General features: G+C 44.7%; 1 protein-coding gene across 1 annotated transcript in view; it reads left to right on the top strand.

The window, feature by feature from the left end:
* The window catches only part of RPTOR (regulatory associated protein of MTOR complex 1), a 141,461-nt gene that overhangs the window by 25,163 nt on the left and 91,303 nt on the right, over nt 1-24,995 (top strand). The window contains 3 exon segments of the mRNA XM_086623876.1: nt 13,959-14,066; nt 14,068-14,118; nt 19,218-19,364. Of these exon segments, the coding sequence (XP_086480002.1) occupies nt 13,959-14,066; nt 14,068-14,118; nt 19,218-19,364 (306 nt within the window).

Consider the following 24,995-nt stretch of genomic DNA (forward strand, 5'->3'; position numbering starts at 1 on the left):
ACGTGAAGAAAGACCTGATATTAGAGAGGCTTCTTGAAAGAGATAAGCAGCTCTGCCTGCTCAAATCTGATTAACGTTTTTCTGTGATTACTAACCAGCCTCTGTGTGACCTATTTCAAAATACCTTGTCTTTGTGATCCGTGGGGAGTAGTGAATCAGGGGCGGTTAGGGATGGGGAGGAGCCTTCTGCGGGTCCACTTGCATCAGCCCTGGTGCTCTTTGGCTGGTAAACACTACTGGGTACCCACTGGACAGGGACTCAGCCATGGCAAACTTGGACGTGCAAATGATATTGTATTAGACAACTGAAGCTTCTTTCTGAGTAGGCATCAGTTTTGCGCAAAACTTAGAGAATTTACAAAGAAAACTATTTACTTTTTTATTTATATTCCTGCTCATTTCTAAGGCAGATTGAGAAAAGCCTGAAACGCTTTGGTTTTAACTCCTGTCATATGAGTCTTAAAGAAGCATAAACCTGTGAATGATTGTTTTTCCTTCTCCTGACTCATTAAGCTGTTTGTTAATCTGAATATCGCTTCATTAAACACTTTGCAATCAGGGGAAAACCTGAAATTACTAAATAATTATTTTGTATTGAAAAGACTTAACTTGTTGTCCTAGCGCGAACACAGGATGGTAGTACCTCCTGTTGAGGATGGTGCACTTTGAGCAGAATATAAAGACAACCAGTTTGAGGATTCACTTGCACACCAGATTGTGGTCCTGCAGCCTGAACTGGGCTCTGAGGAATATCTAAGTTTGTATTTAAGAAATGAGAAGGTGCAGAGCCTGAAACTTTAAAGAGCTCTTAAAATAGAGGTTATAAAGAAGGAATAGTACTAAAATGACACTGTCGCTTAGGAGTTACGTTATTTTACTAAGTAGGTTTTAAAGATGTGTCCTGGTGTGGACTTAAAATCTCGTTAGAGCATTTTGTGATGTGAGCCATCAAACTGTCATCAGACTGGGGGTAGAGATCTGGCATTTAAGAAGCAGATTTAAGTTCTTTTACAATCCCTTTGTTTAAAAATAAACAATTATTGACATAACCATCTCAGGACATTTATTTTAGTTGAATAGATTGGAAAGAATTCTTACCATACAGGGTAGGCTGGTAGGTAGAACTTCTATAAATCTTGGAGCAAACTTGTAGTGTGTAGCAGCTTGTAATTGCTGAGAAACACACCTGTCTCCTGAATCTATTGTAGCAGATATTCAAGGTTAGTAGTCTTGATTTTTGTCTTCCCTGTCAACATCAGTTCCCATGAACAGACGGTTCACAGGTATTTTTTTTGAAGTATTGTTGAATACTGAATGCACACAATGAGGATTAGGTGCTTTAGAATTCATTTCACATTGGACTTAAAAGCAAGGTCAGAGACTCCGCAGAGGAAAGGTAAAGTCACTGCTCTGCTGGCTACAGTCAAGCAAATAGATGTTCCACCCTTCCAGCTTAGCTCCAGTAGTGCATTTTGTCCTGGCCATCTGGCAAATGAAGCTGTCGGAGCCTTGGGCTGCTGTGGATGCATTAGCATGTAGGGGATTGAGATGGATTTTTAAAACGCGGCCGAATACCTGCAGAGAACTTGCTTAAGACTTGCAGGAGTCTTCCTCATGGCTTAGTTTAGCATTTAAACTTCAGCATCTGTAAGTTACAGTATGTCTTCTCTGTAATTAATCTTTTTCAAGTTAGCAATAACTAATAATTTTATCAGAGGCACTTTTTTCATGGCCTGCATTAACCAGGTTTAGCTGTTGCTTGTAACATTAATTTGGGATTTCCAGCACACTCCCTTGTACTTAAATATGCATTTTTTTATTATCTTTGTTTAATCCTCATGAATTTACATCAGGGTAATTTCATGTGCCCACAACCTAAAATTAAAACACCTAAAAGATGTGTTTGTTTTTTTTTTTTAAAGCCTGGAGTTTGCAGATATGGTTCAGAATAATTTGTATTTGCATGCATGTGTCTAACCCAAGAGTTATTGTGGTCATATCAGCTTGGGCTTACAGGCAATTGAATTTATGATTGATTGATAGTGGGTACAAATGGGAATAACTTCTTCCACTGCTGAATTGATCACTGAAGTCATCCCAGAACATGCTCCTGCGGCTGGTTGCTTCTCTGCTACCTGCGTTTTACAGTCTGATGACCTGGTGCACGGTCACGGAATCACAGAATGGTTTGGGTTGGGAGAGACCTCAAAGATCATCCAGTTCCAACCCCCCTGCCATGGGCAGGGACACTCTCCACCACACCAGTCCTGCTTTGGCACTCGTGTCTGCTGGTACGAGGAGACGAATGGCCAAGTTGCATCAGTGCAAACGTGGGGAAATTCAGAAGACCCTGTGAGGCAGCAGGCTGCCCGCCAAGTTCCATGCCAGTTTGCCAGGCGCTTCCAGACACTCGCCATACCACTGTCCTTTCCAGCCTCGACAGCAGACTGGGAGGCACCGCAAGGTCGTGCTGCCGGGAAGGATTTCTGTCTTACTGAGATTTTGCTGCTGTTTCCTTTGTTTTGGATGTGGAAAACAGCTGCACAAGTTAGAGTGCCTGCTTTTGGATAAAATGTCAGATACCCTTCGGAGAAAAGGATCCAGATTTACAACAAGACATACTTTTTATTGATGTAGTAAGGGTTGTTTTCAACAACTGCTTGTCATGGGGTGGTGCAGAACATGTGGCTACAGGAATTCCGAAGATGGAGTATGTTTGTGACCGATTCCCTGCAGAAGCCAGGCTTTTAAACCACGCGGTGTGTTCTTGCATCTGGCACCCACCGTACAACCCAGCAACCTTAACGCTTCACCTGCCGTTTTTAAAATATTTGAGAATTCAGAATTTAAATTTGTCCTAAACATTTTGTGAAAATAGCTGGATGGAGGCAGGGGACAGACTGCGTATTGTTGCTGTCCTGGTCAGCTAAGGACCAGTCTGAGCCCAGCCCTTACTGGACATTAACAGCTACAGATGGGGAGGGAAGAGAAAACACCGTTAAGCTCTTCAGAAAGAGCTTTCCTCCGATTAGGGGATAGAAAATCCAAAAACGAGCAGCAAAGTTGGGGAAAATTTGGCTTGATTCTACCATTCATGAAATAATTATTTTCTATGTAGATTGTTCCTTTATTGTGAAATTGTGCAAAAAGTGTTCTTGTACAGTTCTAAATTTGTCTAGGCTTTGATGTGTTTCCAAAACCGGTGTAAATTCGGGATCCTAAATCTTTCTTTGATGCAAGAAAAAACGTGCGTTTAGCAAGCGTTAAAGTTAAATCACAGGCTCGAGATATTAGTAACGGTTTTGAATGAACCAGAGAACAAAGTATTTTTGTTGTGAATGAAGGATTTCGTTTTCACTAAAACAGCTTTGCCATCAGAAGTCTTGGATGCAGGCCAACTTAGTGTCGTACATAGAAAAAGAAAAAAAGGGTGGGAATAACAGCATTGTGAAAAGTCCATAGAATGAAGTTAATTGAAAATAAATTAGTGGGCATAAAGCAGCTAGTAACGGAGATTATTAGGAACAAAACTGCGAGTGTGTTTTGGAAGAATTTGTGGAAGAAGTGGCTTAGAGAGAACTGCTTGAGATGTGGAACCTCTGAGGTCTTCGTGGAAGCTCCGTCTCCGGGAGAGGTTTATCCCTTAGATTAGTCCTTGCACTGTCCCTGCCGAGAGTGGCGTGAGGGAGAGAAGGGGAATAATGAAGTAGCGGTTAAAAGCCCTCTGGGTAGGAAACTGGGACCAACGGGGCTGTACTGGAGGAACGGGAGCAGTGGAGCTGTGTTGGTTCTAATCCAGGACCCGCCTGGTGCGCGGGAGCGTGTGTCGTATACGCGTAGTGGCTTTCTGAGCTGGAGCTGGAGCCGTGGTGTTTTACTGTCCGGCACGTGGGGTTCTTCCAGGAGTTTATGGGTGCTGAGAAGTTTGAAATGGTTCAAAGAAGTGAGTGAACGGTGGTGTCCTGGGGCAAGGACATGCTTGTCTCTACAATGTTTAGTTAAGCCGGGTGTCTCTGTTCTTTTCCTCTAAACGCGTCGATGGATATTTTAATTTTATTTCATGCAGTTCTAGTGTTGGAAGAAATACTAGCCAGCCAAAGAAAATGGATAAAACGTAATTGGTTCTCATTTTACAGGCCACTGGTATCTACAGCTTCTGTGTCTTTTTCTCCTGGCAGATGAATCCTAGGCCGTTTAGGTCCTGTGACCTGTAGAGAAATGGAAACAAGGGTGAGTTTGAGCATCCAGTCAAGAACAATAAATTGAAGTTCCAGTCTGTATAAAGACAAAAAAGATGCCACAAATCACTGAGCTTCCTTCCTACTGCACTGGAATACGATTTAAACTTTTTGGGAAGCTCACTAAATTTTTTTTACCCTATTTTTTTTTTTCCTGCATGTCATTACAAGATGATTTCACAGAATACTTTAAAAATAAATGAGTACAATTATGGTAACATTATTCTCTTTAATTTATCTAAGCTATTCCTATTGTATTTTAATTTGTTAACGTGCAAGTATAAATGCTGCCTTTCCCCTGCCACTTCTTTATGAAGTGAGGGTTGGTGTTTGAGGAAAGTTTTGAACAAAACAGAAGCTTATCTGTGTGGTGTATGCTTCAAGTGCTCTGTCTTAGTTTTGCTCTATTACACGTAATAGCAATTTTTGTCTTTTATTTTTTCCTTTCTGCTCATCTGCTGTGTATTTATGCTGTCCTTATGAAGAGTTTTTTGTTTAAATTCTTTTATTAAGCGCTTAGAAAGGTTGATGGTAACAAAATGTTCCTGCTCTATCGCTGTAAAAATCCAACTCTGCAAGAGTTGGGCTCGCAGTGGCTTTTTTGGGAGTTTCATTGAGCCAATTTGTTATCCTGTGTTACTGATGGGATAGTTACCCCTCTGTGATACTTCTGACGTAGCAAGTAAAGCCTAGAGCAATGGTGAAAGATTAGAATTGCTTTTTTCCTGTATTGTAATTCAGAATCAGACTTTAATACACTGTTCACTCAGTTAAAAAGGACTTACTTCAACTTTTCCTGCCATAGCTATTTTATTCTACACTGTGAAAGTCACAGGATAAGATAGCACAAAGGTTTTCGGTGAGTAGTTTAACTCCTGTGTGTCTCATTCCATGCGGAGCATCGTGCAAAACCGCTGTAAACATGCATTGTTGCTCCTTAATTGGTCATTATTATCTAATAAAAACACAGAAAAGCAAGCAATGGGACCTAGGTGAAGATGTTTCGATTTCATAAACAGTGAAGTTGTAGCAAGTGGAATAATGATGATGCGTTGAGTTAGTCTGTGTGGTGAATAGCTCTAAAAGAGTGAAAAAGAGGAATATTCCTCATCTCTCCACTTTGCTGCTTTTGCAATGGAGATGCAGCTTGACAGGGTTCTCGTGCAAGGATGAAAACGAAGCCAGAAGCACATGCGTGTAGGTGTGGTGTAGGTTTAAATTTCTCCAGTAATCTTCAGAGTTTTTGCCATATTTCTTTTTCCTGCACGTGCACCCGTTCTTGGTTTTGGGCCTTTTAGTTTTCTGAATGGTGAAGTTGCTCAAAACTTCTATTTAAATGCGTTAAGCTAAATATAATAACTGCAACACCAGTCTTTGGATGGGTTATGTTCTGCTTGGGAAGACTGGTGCCATCGTTCTGGCAATGTTCCTTTCCATTGTTGTGTGTGCTTCCAGTGTGACAAAGAGTTTAAAAAAAGTAAAACGTCAGAGACGTGGCTTTGCTGGGTGACTGAAACCGTTTGACACATATGTGCCTATTTTACGCATCTAACTGGAGTTTGTTCCAGACGTTTGGAGGAACATGTTGTATCAAACTGGCAGTTGCCTCATAAAAGATGGAATCTGAATTAATTCAATTTTATCTTTTTCACTTTAAGTAAAACTAAATCCAGGATTTTTAGTGCTCATTGTTAATAGGTCTTCAAACATCTGAGACACATCTCCAGCTGCTGTGTTTTTTATTCTTTGGGTGTAAGATACTGGTCTGAATTCTCTTGCCATGGATAACTGCCCAGCACTGCTGTGACCGTGGAGCGGCCCCCCAGTGCCCACGGTGGTGCTGCTGGTGGAGGTGGTCGCTGTTGGGTTTACCCATGGTGGTTTCTACAGCCGCTGTCCTGGGCACTTGCTGAGCTTCTCGTGTGTGCCGGGGAGGTGGCAGTCAGGACCTCGGGAATGCAGAGACCAGGGTGGTGGATCGGTCCCCGGAGCACCCTGCCCTGGGTTGGGCACGTTCTTGTGTCTGTTGTAGAAATAATCCAGTTCTGAAGTGACCGTGTGGCTTCGTTAGGACGGAGCAGGACGCAGCAGTGCGGGTTTGCTTCCTCCCAGGGCCAGCTTCACGCGGGCCCGTTGGCACGCCTTGGAGTGAGCGTGCCCAAAACGTTAGCCCGTAACGCTCAGTTTGGTAAAACTGCCTACAGAAGTTCTGAAAAACTTTCCTGTCCCTTCAGAACCTGCGATGAGGTCTCCTCTCCCTCTTTTTGTCCCTGGTGTTCCGCTCCCGCCAGCCAGACCGGGCTGTGGGGCGGCAGCACGGATCGGGAGCCGTGACCTGGATCCGTGAGCCGCGCTGAAGTGGTTTGTGTGCTGGGCTGGAGGCTCCGGCACCCAGCGAGAGGCTGGTGTGGGACCTGCCCGTCCTTGGCCCTCGGACTGCTGGGTCCACTACTCCTCTTTTTAGTAACTTATTTGTTTGTGAGGCTTTTTATATTTCTGTTTTTCAAATTTGGGCATTGTTCCAAAAAAGACTCTCTTGGAATAATTAGATTGCTTTGATTCCTTTTAATTAATCCTGTTAAGCAGGCTGGCTGTGTGCGTGGCAAAGGCTCGGGTTTGATGTATTTTCTGCATTTGGAAACTGGGATTCCAGTCCGGTCCGAGTCACAGTGCAGCAGCTGCACGGCAGCCTGTGATGTCCCGTTGACGCGGAGGTTCACCTCGAACAGCAGAGCTGCTTTGCAGAATAAGGCAGAAGAGATGAGGAAGATCATGATGAGGAAGATTTCGTCCATGTCAGGCAAAAATGAGCGTAAGGATACGGGAACTGCAGCAGCACTGGGCGCCCTGGGGGCGGCTGCCGTGGCAGGGCTGAGCGCGGGTTAGGTGACCGCTTGTCGGGAAGGATGTGGATGTAACTGGTGCTGTGTCAGGATAACTGGGATGGGACTGGGTCACTTCCTGAAGTCCGACCCAGCTTTGCTTGCTGAGATTGTACGGGACTAAGCAAGGAGATGTCAGGGTGCAGAATAGGAAAACTTTCAGTTCTCTGTAGTGTTTGTATCCTGCATATCAACTGAACAGTTTATAGTGAACTGCGAAAACCCAAATATTACAACTATTCCATATGATTTGTTTTACCTGTACCAGTAATTCTGAAACTGTTGTTTTTTTTTTTACTTAGGGCTATTTTGCATGTGGGATTCTTTGCCTCCAACAGCTGTTTAAAAAAAAAAATCTTCAGCAAAATAAAGCTTTTATACTTCTTTATAGATTCCGGATAGGATCATGCATGTGGCTTTTTCTGTAAGGAGGTGCAGAAGACAGTTTCAGCGTGAAACATTGAATGCTGGAGTAATTCCTTCTGTTGATAAATCAGGAACATGTCTCCCGATGATAAATGGAGCAGCAGTACTGGTGGGTTCCTCGAGAAGAGCAGAGCTGTCTTACCAGACCCATTCCTGTTTTGGGGAATCTTCTACCTGGCAGTGTGTCGGACAGTCAGGGTGATTTTGATCCCTTCGAGGAGGGACAGGAACGAGAGGAGGGCAGATGTGAGCAGAAACAGAGCTGTGATTTCATGGAGAGCTTCGTTAGTCCTTACCCAGTGAAGTCCAAGACATTCCACGCGGTTTGCCAGCGGAGTTTTACTCCCCAGTCACTTCCCTCTCCAGTTGTTTCTTGCCGGTGCCCTGTGACTCCTCTCCACACTGTCTTGTGGTGCTTAATCTGCAAAACGCTGCCTGAGGGCTTAAATCCTGCTTAACCAAGTGGTGCCTGAGAATTTCTGAACTTTGAAGTGTGAGCCTCTGGCCTGGTGCAGGTGGTGCCTTTTCTCCGCTCGGATGAGCTCAGTTCTACCCTCTTTGCCAACACACTAGTTCATGTCTCTGTAGCAGCTGGGAAGACACTGGAGTAGCCACGTTCTTCAATCTGGACTCACCAAAAGCATCACACCTCAGCAGTAGGGAGTTACTAGGGAAAGCAATTTTGGAATCATGAGCCAGTATGAGTTGTAAAAAAACGAAGTACGAATTTATTTGTATGGAAGTTATGCCCATCAGGTGTAGTGAAGTGTCTCAGGGTTAAAAGGTGAGTGACTTCAGGATGTTGTTATGCTGAAGGAAAACAGGGCGATGCTGTAACTTGTGAATAGCAAAGGCTGGGAATGCCAACTGCTGCATTTTTCATAGGGTTGGTCTCTGCTGTGGTAGGTGTTGCTTTTTTCACGTGGAATCACTTGCACACTGTGGTCGAAGTGTTGTGGAGTCTTTCTGGAACCAACACTGAGGTCTTGGGCTGCAGGAAGACGAAAGGTCAAAGACTCGAATTTTATAACTTTGATGGGAAATAGGTTTATCTCTGTATTTTTTTGAGGGGAAGAAAATTCATCTTCCTGATGAAAATGCCATGGTACTGCAACATGCATCTGTCACCCTGCGGGGCGATGAGTGCCGACGGTGATGGAAACCCGACCTGGTGGCCGAAACTCTTCTTCTCCCCATGGCCCATTGATGGTTAAGCAACATCAGCAACTTAAATCTCTTGTTCTCAAGTTGTCACCTCTAGCACTCTGCATTTCTTCCTTTTATAGTTCCTAATCCTGAGGTGAGTTTCCCGAGCTCAGCACCTGGCAGGGTTGAGCACACCAGAGTTTGCAAGAGGGATAATGAGTCGGGTTCTGGTTTCTGGGACGACAGCAAAGGCACTTTGTCACCAACGTGCTGAGCTCCTGCAGCCCCTGCTCTGCCGAGCGTGGCTTGGTGATGTCCTGGCAGAGGGGCCTGTGGCTGTGACTCTTCCTCATGGTTCCGTTTGTGTTTTGGCCCCATTCAAAGTAAAGAAAAAACCTGCAATTCGGTGACGTTTCCAAAGCAGAGCCATAATTTAGGCACAAAATCCACAGAGCTGTGGGAATCACTCTGTGCAGCCAATAGTACTGACATCTCCCAGTGGGACAGAAGTTGATGAACACAGTGAATGGTTTTTGTCCTCCAGACAGGCTCAACTTGGAGAGGTTACTGCTGTCACCTGCTAAGCAGTGAACATGTGGGTGTTTTCTTTATCCTTTGAAAGAACTAAATTCCTCATGAGACACATGGACAATGCTTGTGCCTTATTGCTGCTGCTCTTTGTGTTGGAGCCGTGGTGGGGCCGGCGCAGCCCGTGAGCGCGGCTGGGCGAGGGGCTGACTGGTGTGTCCCGTGGAACTCGGCTTTATTTGCCCCTGACAGTTTTCCCCTGGTGTTTTCCCAGACATGCTGGATCAGCCCGGCACCGCTGGCTCGTGTGGACTCCCTCACCCGACCTGATGGAAACGACACGGAGCTGGTGTACACCCGAACCACAGTTTTCACACCAGATACAGCCAGAATGTTGCTCTCCTCTGGAATGAGGAAACGATACGGTTTTGAGAGGTGATGCCTTTAGAGAATCCCTGTTTTCTCTCTTAAAGATGGTTGCTTTGATTTTATCGTGACAGGAAATTTGAAAGTAATTTGGAAAGTAATTCTGAGAGTGTGTCAACAGGCAATCAGCGTAACCTGCTTTAGAGCAAAACCATCTCACTGTAAATTTTGGCATGAAGTGTGGTTGATGTTAACGGTCCACAGCAAAAACCTCTAGCTAATGCACTTGGTATTTAGCTCCAGACTGTTTTCTTTTCCTGTTTTGGGTGCCAGAACTCCTTTCAATTGAAACTCCTCCCGTTTCCTGCAACTCTGTCAATACAATGTTTTGTCAATCCAGATGTTTGTGGCGTACTGAAAATTAAAATGTCCATAAAAAACGAACATCATAACTGTATTTTTAAACAAGAACCAGGAAAAAGGTTGGATAAACCAGTGAGTGTTTCCTAAAAGCGTGGCGATGTTAGGTAAACAAGCAACACTTTTCATTTTGCCTGCGTGAGCAGAATAACGAGGATGGTCTGGATCAGGCCACCACAACGTTATTGCTTTTGACAGGATCTCTGCAGTGAGACACTGAGGTGATCCGAAAATCAAATTCACACCAGAAAGCTGGCTGACATCACCGGCAGCAATTTCATGCTTGTCCATCACGGCGCTCTGGTCGGGCTTTCTGACAGCTCCAGCGCTGCGGTTGCAGCATCAGCTGGGGCAACAGAGACAGCTGGGCAGCATCCGCAGGGGGCCGGAGTCTGGGTCGTCCCTTCCGGTAACTGCGTCAGGAAGCAAGGGCTGCTGGCCAAACCCCACAAAATACCTGCCCTCGACAACGGAAGAGAAGGCAGGGAGGGCCAGCGTGGTCTTCTGGGTGCGGTAACGATCTGGACGTGGTCAATAGCTCAGAAAAACAAGAGAAAACCAAACGTAAAGCCTGGTTGTGTGTCCGTGTGATTTCAACAGAAGTTGCTGAGGCTGAGCCCAAGGGTTTTGAGGGTTTCCGTTAGGATCCCTGTTACCTTGTGCACGAACTACTGCTTGACAGCATGCTCTTTGGAATTGGAAGGGAGGGACTGTGGGAACCACCAGGGAAGGCAAAGGGATGATGATGGAAGGAAATAGAGGAGGGTGACAAAGGAAACTGTTCATCAAAAGGGTAGTGATGGTAAAATGCAAAATTTTCGTATGAGAGCTAAAACTGTGTTTAAAAATGGTTCTTGCTACTGTGAAAGGAAGGGTGAATTGTTGATTCAGTGAATGCTGCTGGACCACAGCTCCATCTGGGTGTCAGCCGTGTTACGCGTGATGGGAGCTGTGGTCATCTGCAACGGGCCTTTGGCGCTGGGCAGGGCTGGCAGCCCGCGGCTTGGCGGGGTTTTGTGCTGGTTCTGTATGTTCTTCTCAAAGACCTTCAGCATCTGTGGTTCTGTTCTGGAAGGAGACCTTATTTGGTTTTAACAGTTACTAAAATAGCACCCTGTCCACAGAGCATCACATAAACCAGCAAGTTCCTTCTCTCCCCCCAAACTAACGCCCCACACCCCAATCAGCTGAACAAGCCCTGAACGTTTATTGGAATTAATGTAGTTATTCTCCTGGTATTTTTTGCATAGCAATGAAAAAAGTCTTGAAGATATATTTTAGGGGGGGGGAAAGAAAAAAAAAAAAAGAAGAGAAAAGACACACCTGGTCGAGTTTGTTACTCGGGTGCCTGTTTGTTGTGTGAGCATGGGTGATGTGTGATGAGCTCCTGCCTGAAGCCCTCGGCTGGCGGGCAGGACGAGCCGCCTGCTGATTCTCGGGCTCCCTGCTGGCTCTGCCCAGCCCCGTGCCTCTCCGTGCACAAATGATTTGTTTGCAGTTTGGGTCTTTAGATCTACAGGCTGTGGCTTAGAGTGGGAACTCACCTCCATTAACTGCGAGCCGTGTTTAATATTTATGCTGAAAGGACGTGAGGAATGTTCCAATGAGCGTGTTCTCCTTTGGAGAAAAAGGGGCTGAAAAATGACGAGCCGCTGGGGTTGTGGGGGTCCTGTAAAAGCTGCCAGCAGGCAGGCGTGATGTCCAGCGCGCGTTTGTGCACATCGGCGCAGGAAGGAGAGACAGAGGTGGGGGGTGGTGGTGAGCCTGGTGCAGGCCCCTTACCTGTGCTTAGCGCGGCGCTTCCCCGAAGGGACGAGTTGTGTCACATCACTGGGTGCTTTCCTGGGTTTTTCTCTCCTTTGCTTGCTTTTCGCCGTCGTTGTCGTCGTGCAAATGATGCCGTTCACTGTGTCCATCTCACCTGTGGGCTTGAGATGCTGATATTAACTGAGCAGCGTGATAGCTGGTTTCAAGCTTCAGAGATAAGCAAAATATTTTTATATTAAAGTGCTTGCGTCCTCTTTTACTGTGATGTTTTAAGACTTTCTTATCTTGCCTGTCATAGAAGAAAATCTAAAAAGCCCAAACTTCTGAGACCTTGATTTGGTTTATAAATTTTGGTTTGATTTGGTTTATAAACCAAATCTGCTTTCAGTAGCAGATTTTTGTAGAGGTACGTATACGATTGTCCTACTCTTAATCTTGGTTCTTGTTTCAATACCTCGGCTTTAATTTTATTTTTTTAAGCCATTGTGATTCTGGATTCTCAGTCTCTCTCTGCAGGTCTCAAGAAGAGAAGAAGAAACAGGCTTTTATCTTTCAAGGGCATTTGAAAGACTTTGTTACGATTTGGCCTTGCTTCAAAAAAAAATGCACTTTTGAGTATGATAAACTAGCTGCTACATAGGCATCTTGACTTAGCAAGTAAAAATATTTTTGACATATTGGGTTTTTTTAACAGATTTTTTTTCCTCCAACGTAGAAATGTGCTCTGATTTACGTGCTTGCAGAGCTGGATAGCTGGGAACGATAATCTAGTGTCCGCAGCCAAAAACGGTGATGATATTGAATATAGAATTTTTCCCCAAGCAAGAGTCGTTGCCAAGGGCTCTCGATCAATCACCTTCCCTCTTTTACCCAGCTGTGCAAATATCAGATTCCTGGGACTTTTGTTGCACTTTTATCTTGAGAATGATGTTTTCCTAAGGCGTAAGCTGTTTTTAGGTGAGGGTTATGAAATATTGTTATAACCCTTCCTTAGGGAGGGGCGTGTGGTACGGGCTGGAGTAACCTGGGGCCTGATCTTAACAGCTAATAGTTAATTTACAAGCATGTTAGTGCTACCTAGATTGGCTTTGATTTTTTTTTTTTCCCCGTTTTTATCCATCACTGATGTTGAATAAATTGTCACGTACTTGCTGATTGCACCATCATCCTTCTTCTGTAATTCTGTAGTTCCTGTAGGCTCTTCAGTATCTGCAGGTAACTGGGCTGCTTTTAAACCTGCCGTGCACGGTGTCTGTGGTCTCCTCCGTGCCTCTTGCGTGAGGAGCTGGCAAGAGCTGTTGAGCCGTAGTCGTGCCTGTGGCCGGTGGAACCAGCAGTGGGGACGAGCTGCTGGGACGGAGGGGTCTGCAAGTTCCAGGTGAACTTGTTCTGAAGATGGACATGCCCATAGTGTACGTAGTGCAGCTGCAAGAAGTTGGCCGTGTTTCTTTTGAAGACAACTTCTTGCCATAAAATTTGTCACTGCGTCTGCTGAGCCCATCCCGAAAAGGCCAGGCTCCGGCGGGATTGGCAACCGCAGCGGTGTTGGCCAGGCTCGTTTTGTGGCCTGTCTTATTAATAAAAGGGAAATAAATAACTAGGCAGCGCTTAGGGAGAGGATGAGGCTGCTGCAATTCCTATTCCATGCAGTATGGCTGTCTGAGCTTCTCTGCCCTTCACTCTGGTGTTTCTGTTCCTCCCAAGGCTTGGAGCAAGAGTTGTTGCTTTTCCAGGTGGGAGGGAAGGAACATTGCAGTATGAGATTTGAGGTTTACAGAATATCTGATTTCGGCAATTTTCTGTCTTTAAGAGGGAAATTTGTTCAGTTGGAGATGGGCAGGGGATGAATTTGAGGACTAAGGAATTGTGCAGGGTATTTTGAGGCTGGCTAATGTTTGAAAACGTTTGACCTTCCTGAGGGATTCCGAGTGTTAGTAATTCCCGGGTGAGACGGATCGGAGTTCAGCGATGCCATAAACTCAGTCAAACCTGCATTGTTACTGTGTGCACAGTCCCACACACCAGTAGCAGACACATTTTGTTTATTCAGCTCTACAGTAAAATATTTTGGTGTTTTCTTTTTCCAACATAACCAGTTTATAAACATGCTTCTGTCCTAACTAGGTGCCTGAAACAGATTTGTTTTTTACACTTAAAATGATTATCTTACATTTTATGTTACTAGGCCAGGTACAAGCAGAGTCTTGATCCTACGGTGGATGAAGTTAAGAAACTGTGCACATCCCTGCGCCGAAACGCCAAGGAAGAGCGGGTACTTTTCCACTACAATGGACAACGGCGTCCCCAGGCCCACAGTAAATGGGGAGATCTGGGTCTTCAATAAGGTGCGTCTTTGGAAGCAGTGCTCAACACCTGAACCTTTTTCCCTGCTGGGTAATTCTCAAAGTGCTCTGTTAGAGAACAACTGAATTTCCAGGGTTTAAAATGTGTTCACAGGTATTTGTTTGGTTCCTGCTGACAGCTGTTGCTTTCTTCGGGGTGTTGAAGTTCTGGGAGCAAAGAGGTTGTCCCTCACTTCCCGGCAGGCAGGAGGCTCTTGCTCTCGGATGCACTGAAGCTTCGTTGCCCAACACCACCAAGTCACTCACGTCACTCACTTCGGCTGCGGTGCAGAGGTGCCCCTGGCCCCGTGGTGCCCGGGGCACACTGTGAGCTGCCTGATGGACTGGGCTTTGCTGCCGTGTCCTCACTGCCAGGTTATTGAGTTCTTAGCAAAAGTTTATGTTTAAAATGTCTGCTGACTCCGGACAGCCGTTGTTCAGAGCACCCGGAGGTGCTGCTTGAGGGCAATGACCGACATGACTCGCTCCGCGTTCTGGAGGCAGAGAGCCGAAGGGCTCCGAGGGCAACGCTGTGGGGATCTCATTGTTTTAGAGACTCCTGTTGTTCCTGCTTAGCCACGGTTGTAGCTGTAATTTGGGCAGTTATGTAGAGCACGTGCAACACCTGCCCAGGGATTCCAAGGATGATCTAAATAAACTTTGCTTTCCCTTCGTGAAGCTATTTAGTGTCCATTAAGGTAGCTGAGTTGGGATGGAGTCTTAGGAAGTTGAGAGATACTGCTTCTGGCTGAAACGTGCGTTCAGCTGACATAGGACTTGCATTCATTGTTATAGATGTGCTTCTGGTTTATTTTGGGGGCTTATTGAGCTTCTTTTCTCATACTTTACGTGTATTGTGTTTTTATAATCGAATAAGCATTCACTGATAATTTGAAAGAGCAGGGTAGAGGGAAGGGGAGAAAGTGCAAGAGGGCATCACTTTATTCTGGTGCATCTATATGGGAGACTTGATTAGTATTCAGCCCAATAAACAGTTGGTCTGAATACTAATTCATTTCAAAGCTGAATTTGGTGTTTAAGAACAAAGAGGAGTCACCTTTTCTTACTTAACAGCCAGTGGGTAATAAATAAGCCAGAAAGAATGCTGGGCAGAGTGTGCTACACGTGGAAGAAGAGGAAATTACTGCTCAGGGAAGTCGTGTGTTGTGCCAAATGGTTTATTAAGAGCTTACGGGATATTTGCCGGTTTGCCCGCCGTGTTGGTGGGGGCAGTGTGGTGTGGGCACCGCTGGGGATTAGGAGCTGAGGTCTCTGATTTATCGTACGGACTGTGGAAAAAAAGGATTTTATTGTCGTGGAGGTTGATGGGGAAAGTTGAAACTGAGTAATTTTTGCAGCTTGTTACCAAATATTGGCTTTTTAAAAGTGAAATAAGCAGGATTAGAACTTTTATTTTAAGCAGAAGATTAAACTGAAGGGAATACCAGGGTGGAAAAAAATCAGCAGCGCTTAAAAATCAGTCCTAAGGAGTTCAGTCTCAGATCTAAGCAGAGGGCATTATGAGGCTCAGTATTGTGGCCCTCTTGAGTTGAAATAGTAGAGGTACTGAAATTTGACTGTGCTGACATTTTAAAATTAGATTTAAAACGCTCATGCGTGCACTTGCAGTCTCAGTTATAGGAGCACGAAGGCAGAGCTGAAAGAGACCTTGAGCTCATCCGAGCGAGGGATGGAAAGGAGTGGGACTGGCCTCGCTGGTGTCGCAGGCTGCCCTGTGTTTGTCAAAGGGAATAAATGTGCTGGATTTATCCTGACTTGCCGTGGGGCCCGGCGGAGCATCTTCCTCCTCTTCCCAAGACGTGTGGTCCTGGCGCGACACGCCAGGCTGTTGGTGAGGTCCCGGTGCAGGTCCTGCAGGAGGTGGGACATCCGTTTGAATTCAAGGATAGGAGACAACAATGAACGTCAAGAATGTGGCCAAACTCAATATGCTTTTGTTCTCTGTCTGTAGATGCTCATTTCTTTCTTTTTTTTTTTTTTTCTCCCCATGAGGTTGATTTGCAGCCACGGTGGGGTGATGACGTAGGTGGTGACAGAGAGGACTTCTCCCACTGTGCCTGAGCAGCCGGCGCTGCCATCCCTGCGCTCCCGCCGCCCAGCCGGAGCGGCACAGGTTGGCAGAGCCGTACGGCTCAGAGACCTTGTGCCACGTGGCTGCCAGAGCTTTCTGGGATGCACAGACGAGCAGACCCAATGCCTCTTCCTTCCTGCCGCTTCACTGCGAGGGGACAAGTGAAAGCAGCTTTGCAGTGCTGTTGGTAGCTGCCGTCAGAGAGCCTGGAAACTTAGAGGACCTTGGAACCTATTCAGTTTTTTCTTTTTTGCCTTTTTCTAGTGTCACATTTAAACCTCTCAACACGTGCCAGCAGACTATCAGAGACAGCAAATAGATGTAGGGGTGTAGGAGCCCTTTCTAATGATGCTGGAGAAGGTTCACAAAGTGTTAGATCTTCCTTCATATCTTTCCCTTAATTTCTTGAGAGTTGGTATTTTAAAATTAATTTAAACCTCTGCTCTTGCGCAGTTGGTGCTCTGTCTGAGCACTCTGATTCATCTTCGATAGGAAATGGAAAGAGAAGTTGCACCATGCTTGGAGAGGGATGATTATTCTGAAAAGGTCCTTTTCCTGGGTCTGTTATGTCCTGCTGTCGTACGAAAAGACATGAAACGTGTGCGTTGTCAGAAGCAAATTCTGCTGCTGATGTGAGAGTACGGAACACAACACGTGCATCATCACTGTGTTCCTATTAAGTCCTTTGGAAACTGTTTCCATGGCACTCCTCCCGTCCACAGCTCTGCTAAAACATCCTCTCTGACCCGCTGAGGGCCAGGAGCTGCAGCCCTCGTCGCGCTGGAGAAGTTTGCCGCGGCTGCTTGTGGTGCCGCGCGTCACAAGGCAGGACTGAACTACGGAATTGTCCGTTATTGTGCCGTAGGCTTCTGCTCTGCCTTGCTGCACAGCGCTGGCGTGCACGGGGGGTCCTTGGGAACGGGGAATTTGGCATTACCTGGCACTTTGCCTGGTTCTGACGATGCAGCAACACGCTTTTCATGTATTTATTGGGAGTGCCGTTGTATTACTAAGGAGCAATGTTCTTTTTCTAGTTGGGCTTGCTGCTATTTTCTGAGAAAATCCCAATGTGGTTTCGAGAATGTAAAAATCAAAAACCCCTGACTTCAAACATGCTTGTTCTGAAGTTCTGGGGAACTTCTCTGCAGAATCTGAAGATTTTTTTTTTTTTTTAATATTTTTGAGTTGTTTGTTAAGCAGTTGGTTATGAAATCTGTTCAAAATCAGTTTCTAGCATAGTTGTTTCTTGTGTCATTCCTTCAAACAGTCACGGAGGGCTGCTGGGAGTTGTGTTAACGGAGCAGAAACTTTCTTGCGAAACCCAAAGTAAATAGTGAGAACAAAACATATGCACGAGTTCTTTCATACTCACAGCCCCAGCGTGGCACAGGCAGGATGAGCAAGCATCAAAAGAGCACCCTGAGCAACCATGCTAGAAAACTATTATTTAACACTCCTTTTTCTTCAAACTATCTCATTTACATATCATTAGCAAACCTGGTAAGTTATGTGTGACCCCCACAGCAAAGTCGGAACATAAAGTTCTTCTGTTTGGAAATACCACAATATTAATCAGAGCTATAATCCAATCTCAACTGTAGCAATATGCGTGATAAATCTAAAGTTAAAACAAAGCACACCCATAAAATCTCATTGATTATGTGTCAGGGCAGGTTTTTTGTATGTAACTTACTGTGATTGGAATGGGCTTAAATGAGCGGAGTCCTTGGAAAAGGTCTGTGCCAAGGGTGAGTTGTTCATGTCTCATTCTACCCTGCAGCAATTTGCAAAGCTCCTAACTCTCTAAAACTTTGGCTTTTATAAACAATTTGTCCTATTAATTTTAATGAAACAACCAAAACTTTTATATATGGGCAAAACTGGATTTTGAAATGACTTACTATTTCCGACCTTATCTAACAGACGGTTTATGATCGCTTCTGTCTTTATGTACGCCGATACGTGTCCTTGAAAATTTGATTTTTGTAAAAGTTTACTGGTTTTATTACAGCTATTTTAAGTCTCTTGAATTTAAATGGGAATTATGATCCCATCCATCATTCTGCTGATGTTAATAGGAACATCCCAGCTTCTGCTGTAGGTTTTGGGCCGAGCTCAGCGCTGCAGGAACATGGGCAGGTTGCCCTCTGGCTGCAAACGGGAAGGATTATGCGCCCGGCCGCGGTGTGTTTGCAGGCTCCAACGGCACAAATCTGCTCCAGTTTGTATTTTCAGTTCTGCCACTCAGTTTAGGTGGGGTGGGGCCCTTCACAGCTAATTTAGAATGTCTCATTTTTGATCCTCCTTGTATTTTAAGAATCTCTTGCCTCCAGTTATTTGGGGTGGTTAAGGTGGAAGATAAGGAACAAAATACTTCATCTTTACAGAAACCAAATTGTTGGTACTTTGCTTTGTTGAAGGCAGGCTTTGTTGGTTGGGATTTTGTTGGATAATTCTGAAAGTTGCACAGAAGTTAAAGGCTGTAGTAGAATTATGAAGCATCTCGTTAAGGTAAGATGGGGTAGCTGCTGATGGGCTACATAGCCTTAATTATCAATCCTGAGTTATTGATGGAGTTTTCAGTTTAGGATGTTTGATGTTAAATTAAAGACAGCTGGTTTATGTCTTCTATCAGTGTAGCAGAAATTTAAGATAAAATTGGACTATTAAATGTTGGTTGGAGTTGTTAGCACCTATCAAAGCACTCTTTGCTCAGTTGTAGAACTTTAGAGTTCAGCGTTTCAGACGATACCACAATGAAAGGTGTTTGTCGTTGTGTTGGAGTTGGGTTCATGGTCCTCATTAGCAGATATTATTATATATTAGCAGATATTAGTAGATATTGATTGGTATTTGTATTGATTGACATGCCCCATGTTCAAGCTAGGTGTTATTTTGTGATTTCAGAATTGGGATTTTTTTGTGTGTGTTTTATTATCTCACCAATAAAAGTTCTGCTGCTTCTCTTTGTAACTTGAGTGTTTTGTTGTTGTTTTTTCTCTTCTCACAGAACTATACTCAGTATATTCCTCTCTCCATATATGACCTGCAAACTTGGATGGGCAGCCCTTCCATTTTCGTCTACGATTGCTCTAATGCTGGCCTTATCGTCAAGTCCTTCAAACAATTTGCACTACAGAGGGAGCAGGAGCTGGAGGTGAGATCCCAGTCTGTTGCAAAGGTTTTCAGGGTTAAGTTGAAGCTTGCTTTGCTATATACAGCTGAAAAATGTCTTTAAAACTATATTGGAAAGCATAATTAATTTGCAAATAATTTTGCCACCCCAGTCTTTCTGGTTCAGTTTGCTCTCCTATTAAACTTGGAATAATTTTTAATACGAACACTAATTAAATGGTAACATTAATCTCAATTTGTGCCCTAATGGTCTTTTCTGCTGAGACAAATGCTGGGGTGAACTAGACATATTTATTTTAATTGCAGGAGTCTCGTATCTGGGTATGTACTTGGGTGTAGTTAAGAGTTTTGTGCTGTTGAACTGAATGTGAAAGGGCGAAACGAAATAAAATAAACCTGATACACAGAGAGGACGTCGCTGGTGGTTTCAGTTTCACAGACTGCTAATTTGCATATGTTCCCAAGGGAAAGCTGTCTTTTGTTGCAAATGTAGTTACTAATAAATTTATTGAAGTAGATCTGATGTGCAAAGTGGAAGGCAGGAGGTCAGGATTCGTGGTGCAGCAGCGTGGGACGGCAGGCTGCCCATGGCCCGGGGTTCCGGCTGCCTTCCGCTCGCGTGGAGAGCAGGTCTGTGAAGGCTGGCGTCGTGTGCTCTGCCAGCTCCAAGGCATTGTGCTTGAAAACAAACCAGCAAACAAAAACCCCACAACTTCAAGGAAGGAATATTAATTAATCAAGCAGCTGACTGTCACAAATACCGCTTTCGAGCAGATATTAACAGTGTCCCTGGCTCTAATTACTTTCATCTTAAATTCCGTGGTTTTTTTTTGGAGGCGCTTTTGTGATGGATCTTTTGGCAGGTGGAAATTCCGTTCTACTGACAGAAACCAGTCTAATAGCTTGAGATAAACAGATCGTTTCATTATTCCTTCTCTTCAGCCGGAGATAATGCCGTGCTTTGTAAAGATAAGGAGCTTCCCAAAGCCTGGCAAGGTATCGCTAATGGATGCCTTTGAAGGTTAGCATCTTTTTAAGTCAAGGGCAGTGTCTGGTGGTTGGATTTTCCAAGTTTTCTATCAGCCTGTGACTTTTGTTGTGATATTTTTGAAGCCTTTCTCTTTTGTTTGTACGCTGCCCACTTCTGGATTTTTGTTTTGTTTTCTCGTTCTGTTCCTAAGCAGGGTAGAAATGAGCCTGACTGTACCTTCCCTTTCCCTCCCTTCTTCATGCATTTCCTTTTTTCCTTGGCTCTTGCTGAGCTCCAGAATGACTTTGAAGATGTTTGGGAAGGAAGACAGCCACACGTCTCTGTTGGTTTCTGCTGTGTGACAGATAAATCGCTCGGGTGAAGGAAAAGCTCCTCTCTGCGAGTCAGATGAGGCAGATGTCCGCAGAGAGGGCGGTTGGTTGCGATGAGAAAGATGAGCACAGTGACAATGTCAGTCTTTACTTCAACAAAATATTAAATTCTGTTTGCTCTTGTTTTTTTTTTTTTTAATTTGCAAAATATGTGGAGGTTACACGGGAAAAGTTTTTTAGTATTTCTTCTCTGCAACACAGGTTAAAACTGCCGGTTAATTTGGTTACCAAAATACTTTCAGGCTTACACGTCAGCTTTCCGTTCTGTGTCTTTCGATTTCCTTCGCTACTGGGGGAGTTCTACAAGCTGTAGTTTTCATTTGGAAAACTATAAATTATTGAATTGTTCCCGTTCGTGGAAAGTGGAGTAGAGCTGGAAGTGGTACTCGGGAGGGGCAGCTGGAGCGATCAAGATAATTGTGAGCCCAACTTACCGAAAGGAGATTAGAGGAGCTTGCAGGGCTCTTAATCTGCCAGAGTGAAGGCTGAGGGAAGCCATGGCTGTTTATTGTTTTCGGGATCCCTTTTTTTTGGATAGCACAAAGCACTAGCCAGGTGCCATCAGGTTATACGTAGTTCTACCACAAATGTAAAAATTAGTTACAACTAATTTATAGGTATGTTTGCAACCCCTTTATATTGGGTTTTCACTGTTCGTGGAATATAAAGGCTGGTGCTCTTCCTTAATGCAAGATCTGAGTCTTGTTCAGCCTCCGAAGAGAGAAAGCACAAAAAAGTGATAACTTGGGAGTGATGGAAGAGCAATTAATGCTTCCCTAAGACACCTGAGAAAAAGATAATGTTGTAGCACTGCGCAGTACGTCGTCTTCTTTTGAGAACTGCCTCCAGAGTAGCACTTGAATAGCAAATTATTTTTTTTTTTCACCTTTTGTTAGTACATAAAGTATGGCTAATGTGTGTGAGTGAAGAGCTGTAGAGATAGAAAGAAACACAGGAGTTTCAGTAAGGAGACGACGTTGTTTTCCAGAGGCAGGAATGTGTACCTTATGCTGGTGGACAAACTGCAATTGAAAATATTTTTTTTTGTCTATGGGAAGACTGTGTCTGTGAGGGAGGTGAGGGCAGAGGCAGAAGGTGTGGCTCTGAGGGTGCCAGAGCCAGTTCAGCTGTAACTGGTTTTTGGTGGGATGAGGACTGGGCAGATAATGTCGATACAAGGACTGGCGGTTTCCCTGACTGTGATGGATTTGGCTGTTTCAGAGAAATGTCTGTGAATTGTTTTGATTGTCAGCTGGATGGGCAGTTAAGGATTGGTTTAATATCTGGCTGGACAAAAGTACATATTTTGCAGATAAGAAGCACCCATTTAGCAGCATGATGTGGACATGATACTGTATAAAGTGTGATAAATTAGTGTAAAAGCTCGTTTTTCCAGTTGATCATCCTGCTTTTATTCATTTTGCTTTTGTCCTGATATTTGTAGTAGAAGGCTATTGTTTTCCTTTCCCAAAAGACATTTTTCAGACCTGGAAACTTGACCCCAGCTTTTAGCAACTGGAGTTCCCGCGGTCGCTTGCCTGGTTATCCTGCTGTTTGGCATCACTGAGCGTGGCAGCAGGAAGGCCGGTGTGGATGCTGGTGGTGGGAGAGGGTGAGGGCACCCGGCAGCGCGTGGCCTCGTGCCGCCGTCGGAGCGCGGCGGGCAGAGCGGTGGCTGGTCAGAAGGCCCCTTCCCGTGCCCGCCCTGCGGCTCCGCGCGCCGCCGGAGCGCGGGGTGGATGCGCTTCATCGCCTAATGAGGCAGCTGATGGTCTGTGAGGGTGCAGAAACACTCTGCGATTCGGGAGAGCTGAGCAGGCGCTTCCAGCGCGCCGGGCCAGCAGTGCTGACCAGCAGGCTGGTTATTGCTCACTCATTTTCCATGTAATTGGGGCGTTGTGTTTCCTCGGACTCAGACTGGGTCCCTACAGCAGCGCTCTGCCGGCCTAAGGCCACGTCTGAGATGTACAGAAGGCTGAAATACGTCTCGTGGATGCGTGCTTTGCTGCACGAGGTGCAATTTTTTTATTTTCGTATTTATCGTTTGAATTTTTCAGCAGCGTACCTTGCAGCTGCATGCCAGCTCGTTTGGTTCTTTGGGTAGGAGTTGGGTGCTGTGGTGGGAGTGCCTGTGCGTTTTCCCCTCCAGCAGGATGCATGACTAACTAGTCCTGATTGGAGCTGAGGAACTCACAGCTTTTATTTTTCCATCTTCAACATTAATTCTCAGAAAATTAGCTTAACGACAGCACAGCAGAATGTTATTTGGCATTGGCATCATGTTCAGGGGAGAATTTTTCTAATCTACCATCTGCTGGAAGAGAGGAACATCTCCTTTTCTATAGCTGCATTAATGTCTTCCACAGGGGAAGAGGGTTGTCACGGCAGGAATTGGGTGAAGCTGGCAGGTCCGGTCAACGCTTGAAATAACAGCAGCTCCTAGTTTCTGTCCTGGGGCAGAGTTCCTCCCAGGTTTATCCTGAACACGTCTGCTGACTCAAAAGGCTTGGTTTTCTATCAGGTGCTTGTTTCTCAGTCTCCTTGTACAGACCCATAAATGTTTTCAGTAGCCGTGGTTTAAAATCCATCTCTTGCTTCCCTCTCCGTTAGTTACTTGCCAACTGTTAGCCCTTCCTTGGGACAGACAGAGCACTTGCAGACCGAGTGCTCCTTAGCTTGGGCAGCTCAGAGTTGTTTTCAGAACAAATTAATTGCCACCCTCTTGCAGGAATGATAGCGTATTTCAGTATAATTGATAAATTATTTTATATTATTATATATTATACATAAGTATTGCCACTGTTATTTTGTCTGAAGGGCTGTGGGTTGTCAGTTGCCCTGAAATAACAAGGAGTAGCACAACAAGTACTCTGTTGGTAGTGAGGAATTTTTGCTCACAAAGCTTACACAGGAAAATGTGCATCACTTTGTGCTTTGAGACTGTTTCTGCTGGAAGAAGCTGCGAGTTTGTTACGACCTGCTGCGAGGTCTGCATCTAACTGGTGGCTTGCAGGAGCTGTTGACATATGAAAAAAACCCACTTAGAGATTGTACGTAAATGCATAATAATAATTTCATGTTTGGTAGCTCCACATGGTTTATTTACAACCCTATGGTTGTGAACGCGTACGTTTTTGCCAATCTATGGTTTTTAATCTTTCTTAAGCCTTCTGCTTATTCTATTATCTTGCTCTAATAAACAGTGACATTTATGAGGGAACTGAGCAGTCTAGAAAGTGACTTCAATGGATGTTCTAAGGATGCAAAAATAAATGTTCATAGTGGGGTTTACTCCACCCTCTTTTTTTCCCCCTCCTTTCACACTTACTTGGTAAAAGAATGTTTTGCTACATCATTATCCCTGGAAGTCTGACAAGGTCTGTAATTACTAGCTGGTGTTATATGTTCATTTTATGGTTGTGAGTAGTTCATCTCCTCATGGACCAATATTTTCACTGCATGTGTCACGGCTCCTTGAGTTCGTCGTGCTGTGCAGAGTTGAGCAGGTCTTGGAGTGTGAGCTGCTTCCCATCAACGGAGGGGCACTGCCAGATCATAACAAATGTCAAATCTTCAGTGTTTCAGCACTGCTCAGGATGCAGAAAATCCGTGTAAATGTACTTCCCACCTATGGAGCCCATTTCTGAGGATGCCCAGAGGGCAAGTCCTTCTGTAGGAAATGAATAGCCATAGCGAAGCAGTTTGACTGCTTTGTATTTATAAATCTGTGAAGAGCTTTTCCACGCTGATAAAGATCTTTACAGTATTTTAATTACCTTTTTTTTTTTTTTCAGTTAAGCTTAAGTTCAATGGAGAGGTGCAGTAAAGAAAGCAGCACAACTCGACTGAGAGCAGAGACAGATCTTAGCTAATTTGAACAACTTGAGAGAGCCAAAGTGTGTCACTGCTGCCTCTGGGATGAGAATGGGGGAAAAAATATTTAAAGAATCAAAAAGCTTAATGGGTGGCAGAATTTGTGAAAAAACACCTGAAACTTCTCCATAGCTTCTCAGCTTGCTTCGCTAGACAAGAGGTGTGTGATGGTGCCAGGCTCTGGGTTTGTAACACAAGCGCAGCGTTCCATGTCAACCCTTCTGAGACGTCAAATGGATTTCCTCTCCAGGCAGACAGAATTTCTCACGTATAAAGATGCTAAAGAATGAGTTTATTAGTCAACTGTATCACCTTGCTCAGCTGGCCAAAAGAATGAAACTGGCTGAAGGGTTTGTCTTGGAAAGAACGGGCTTCTGTTCTTTGATAGCGCAGCATGTAGATCGCTTTGGGTCTTTGC

This window comes from Tauraco erythrolophus, chromosome 20, assembly GCF_009769465.1.
Source record: "Tauraco erythrolophus isolate bTauEry1 chromosome 20, bTauEry1.pri, whole genome shotgun sequence".
Taxonomy (NCBI): Eukaryota; Metazoa; Chordata; class Aves; order Musophagiformes; family Musophagidae; genus Tauraco; species Tauraco erythrolophus.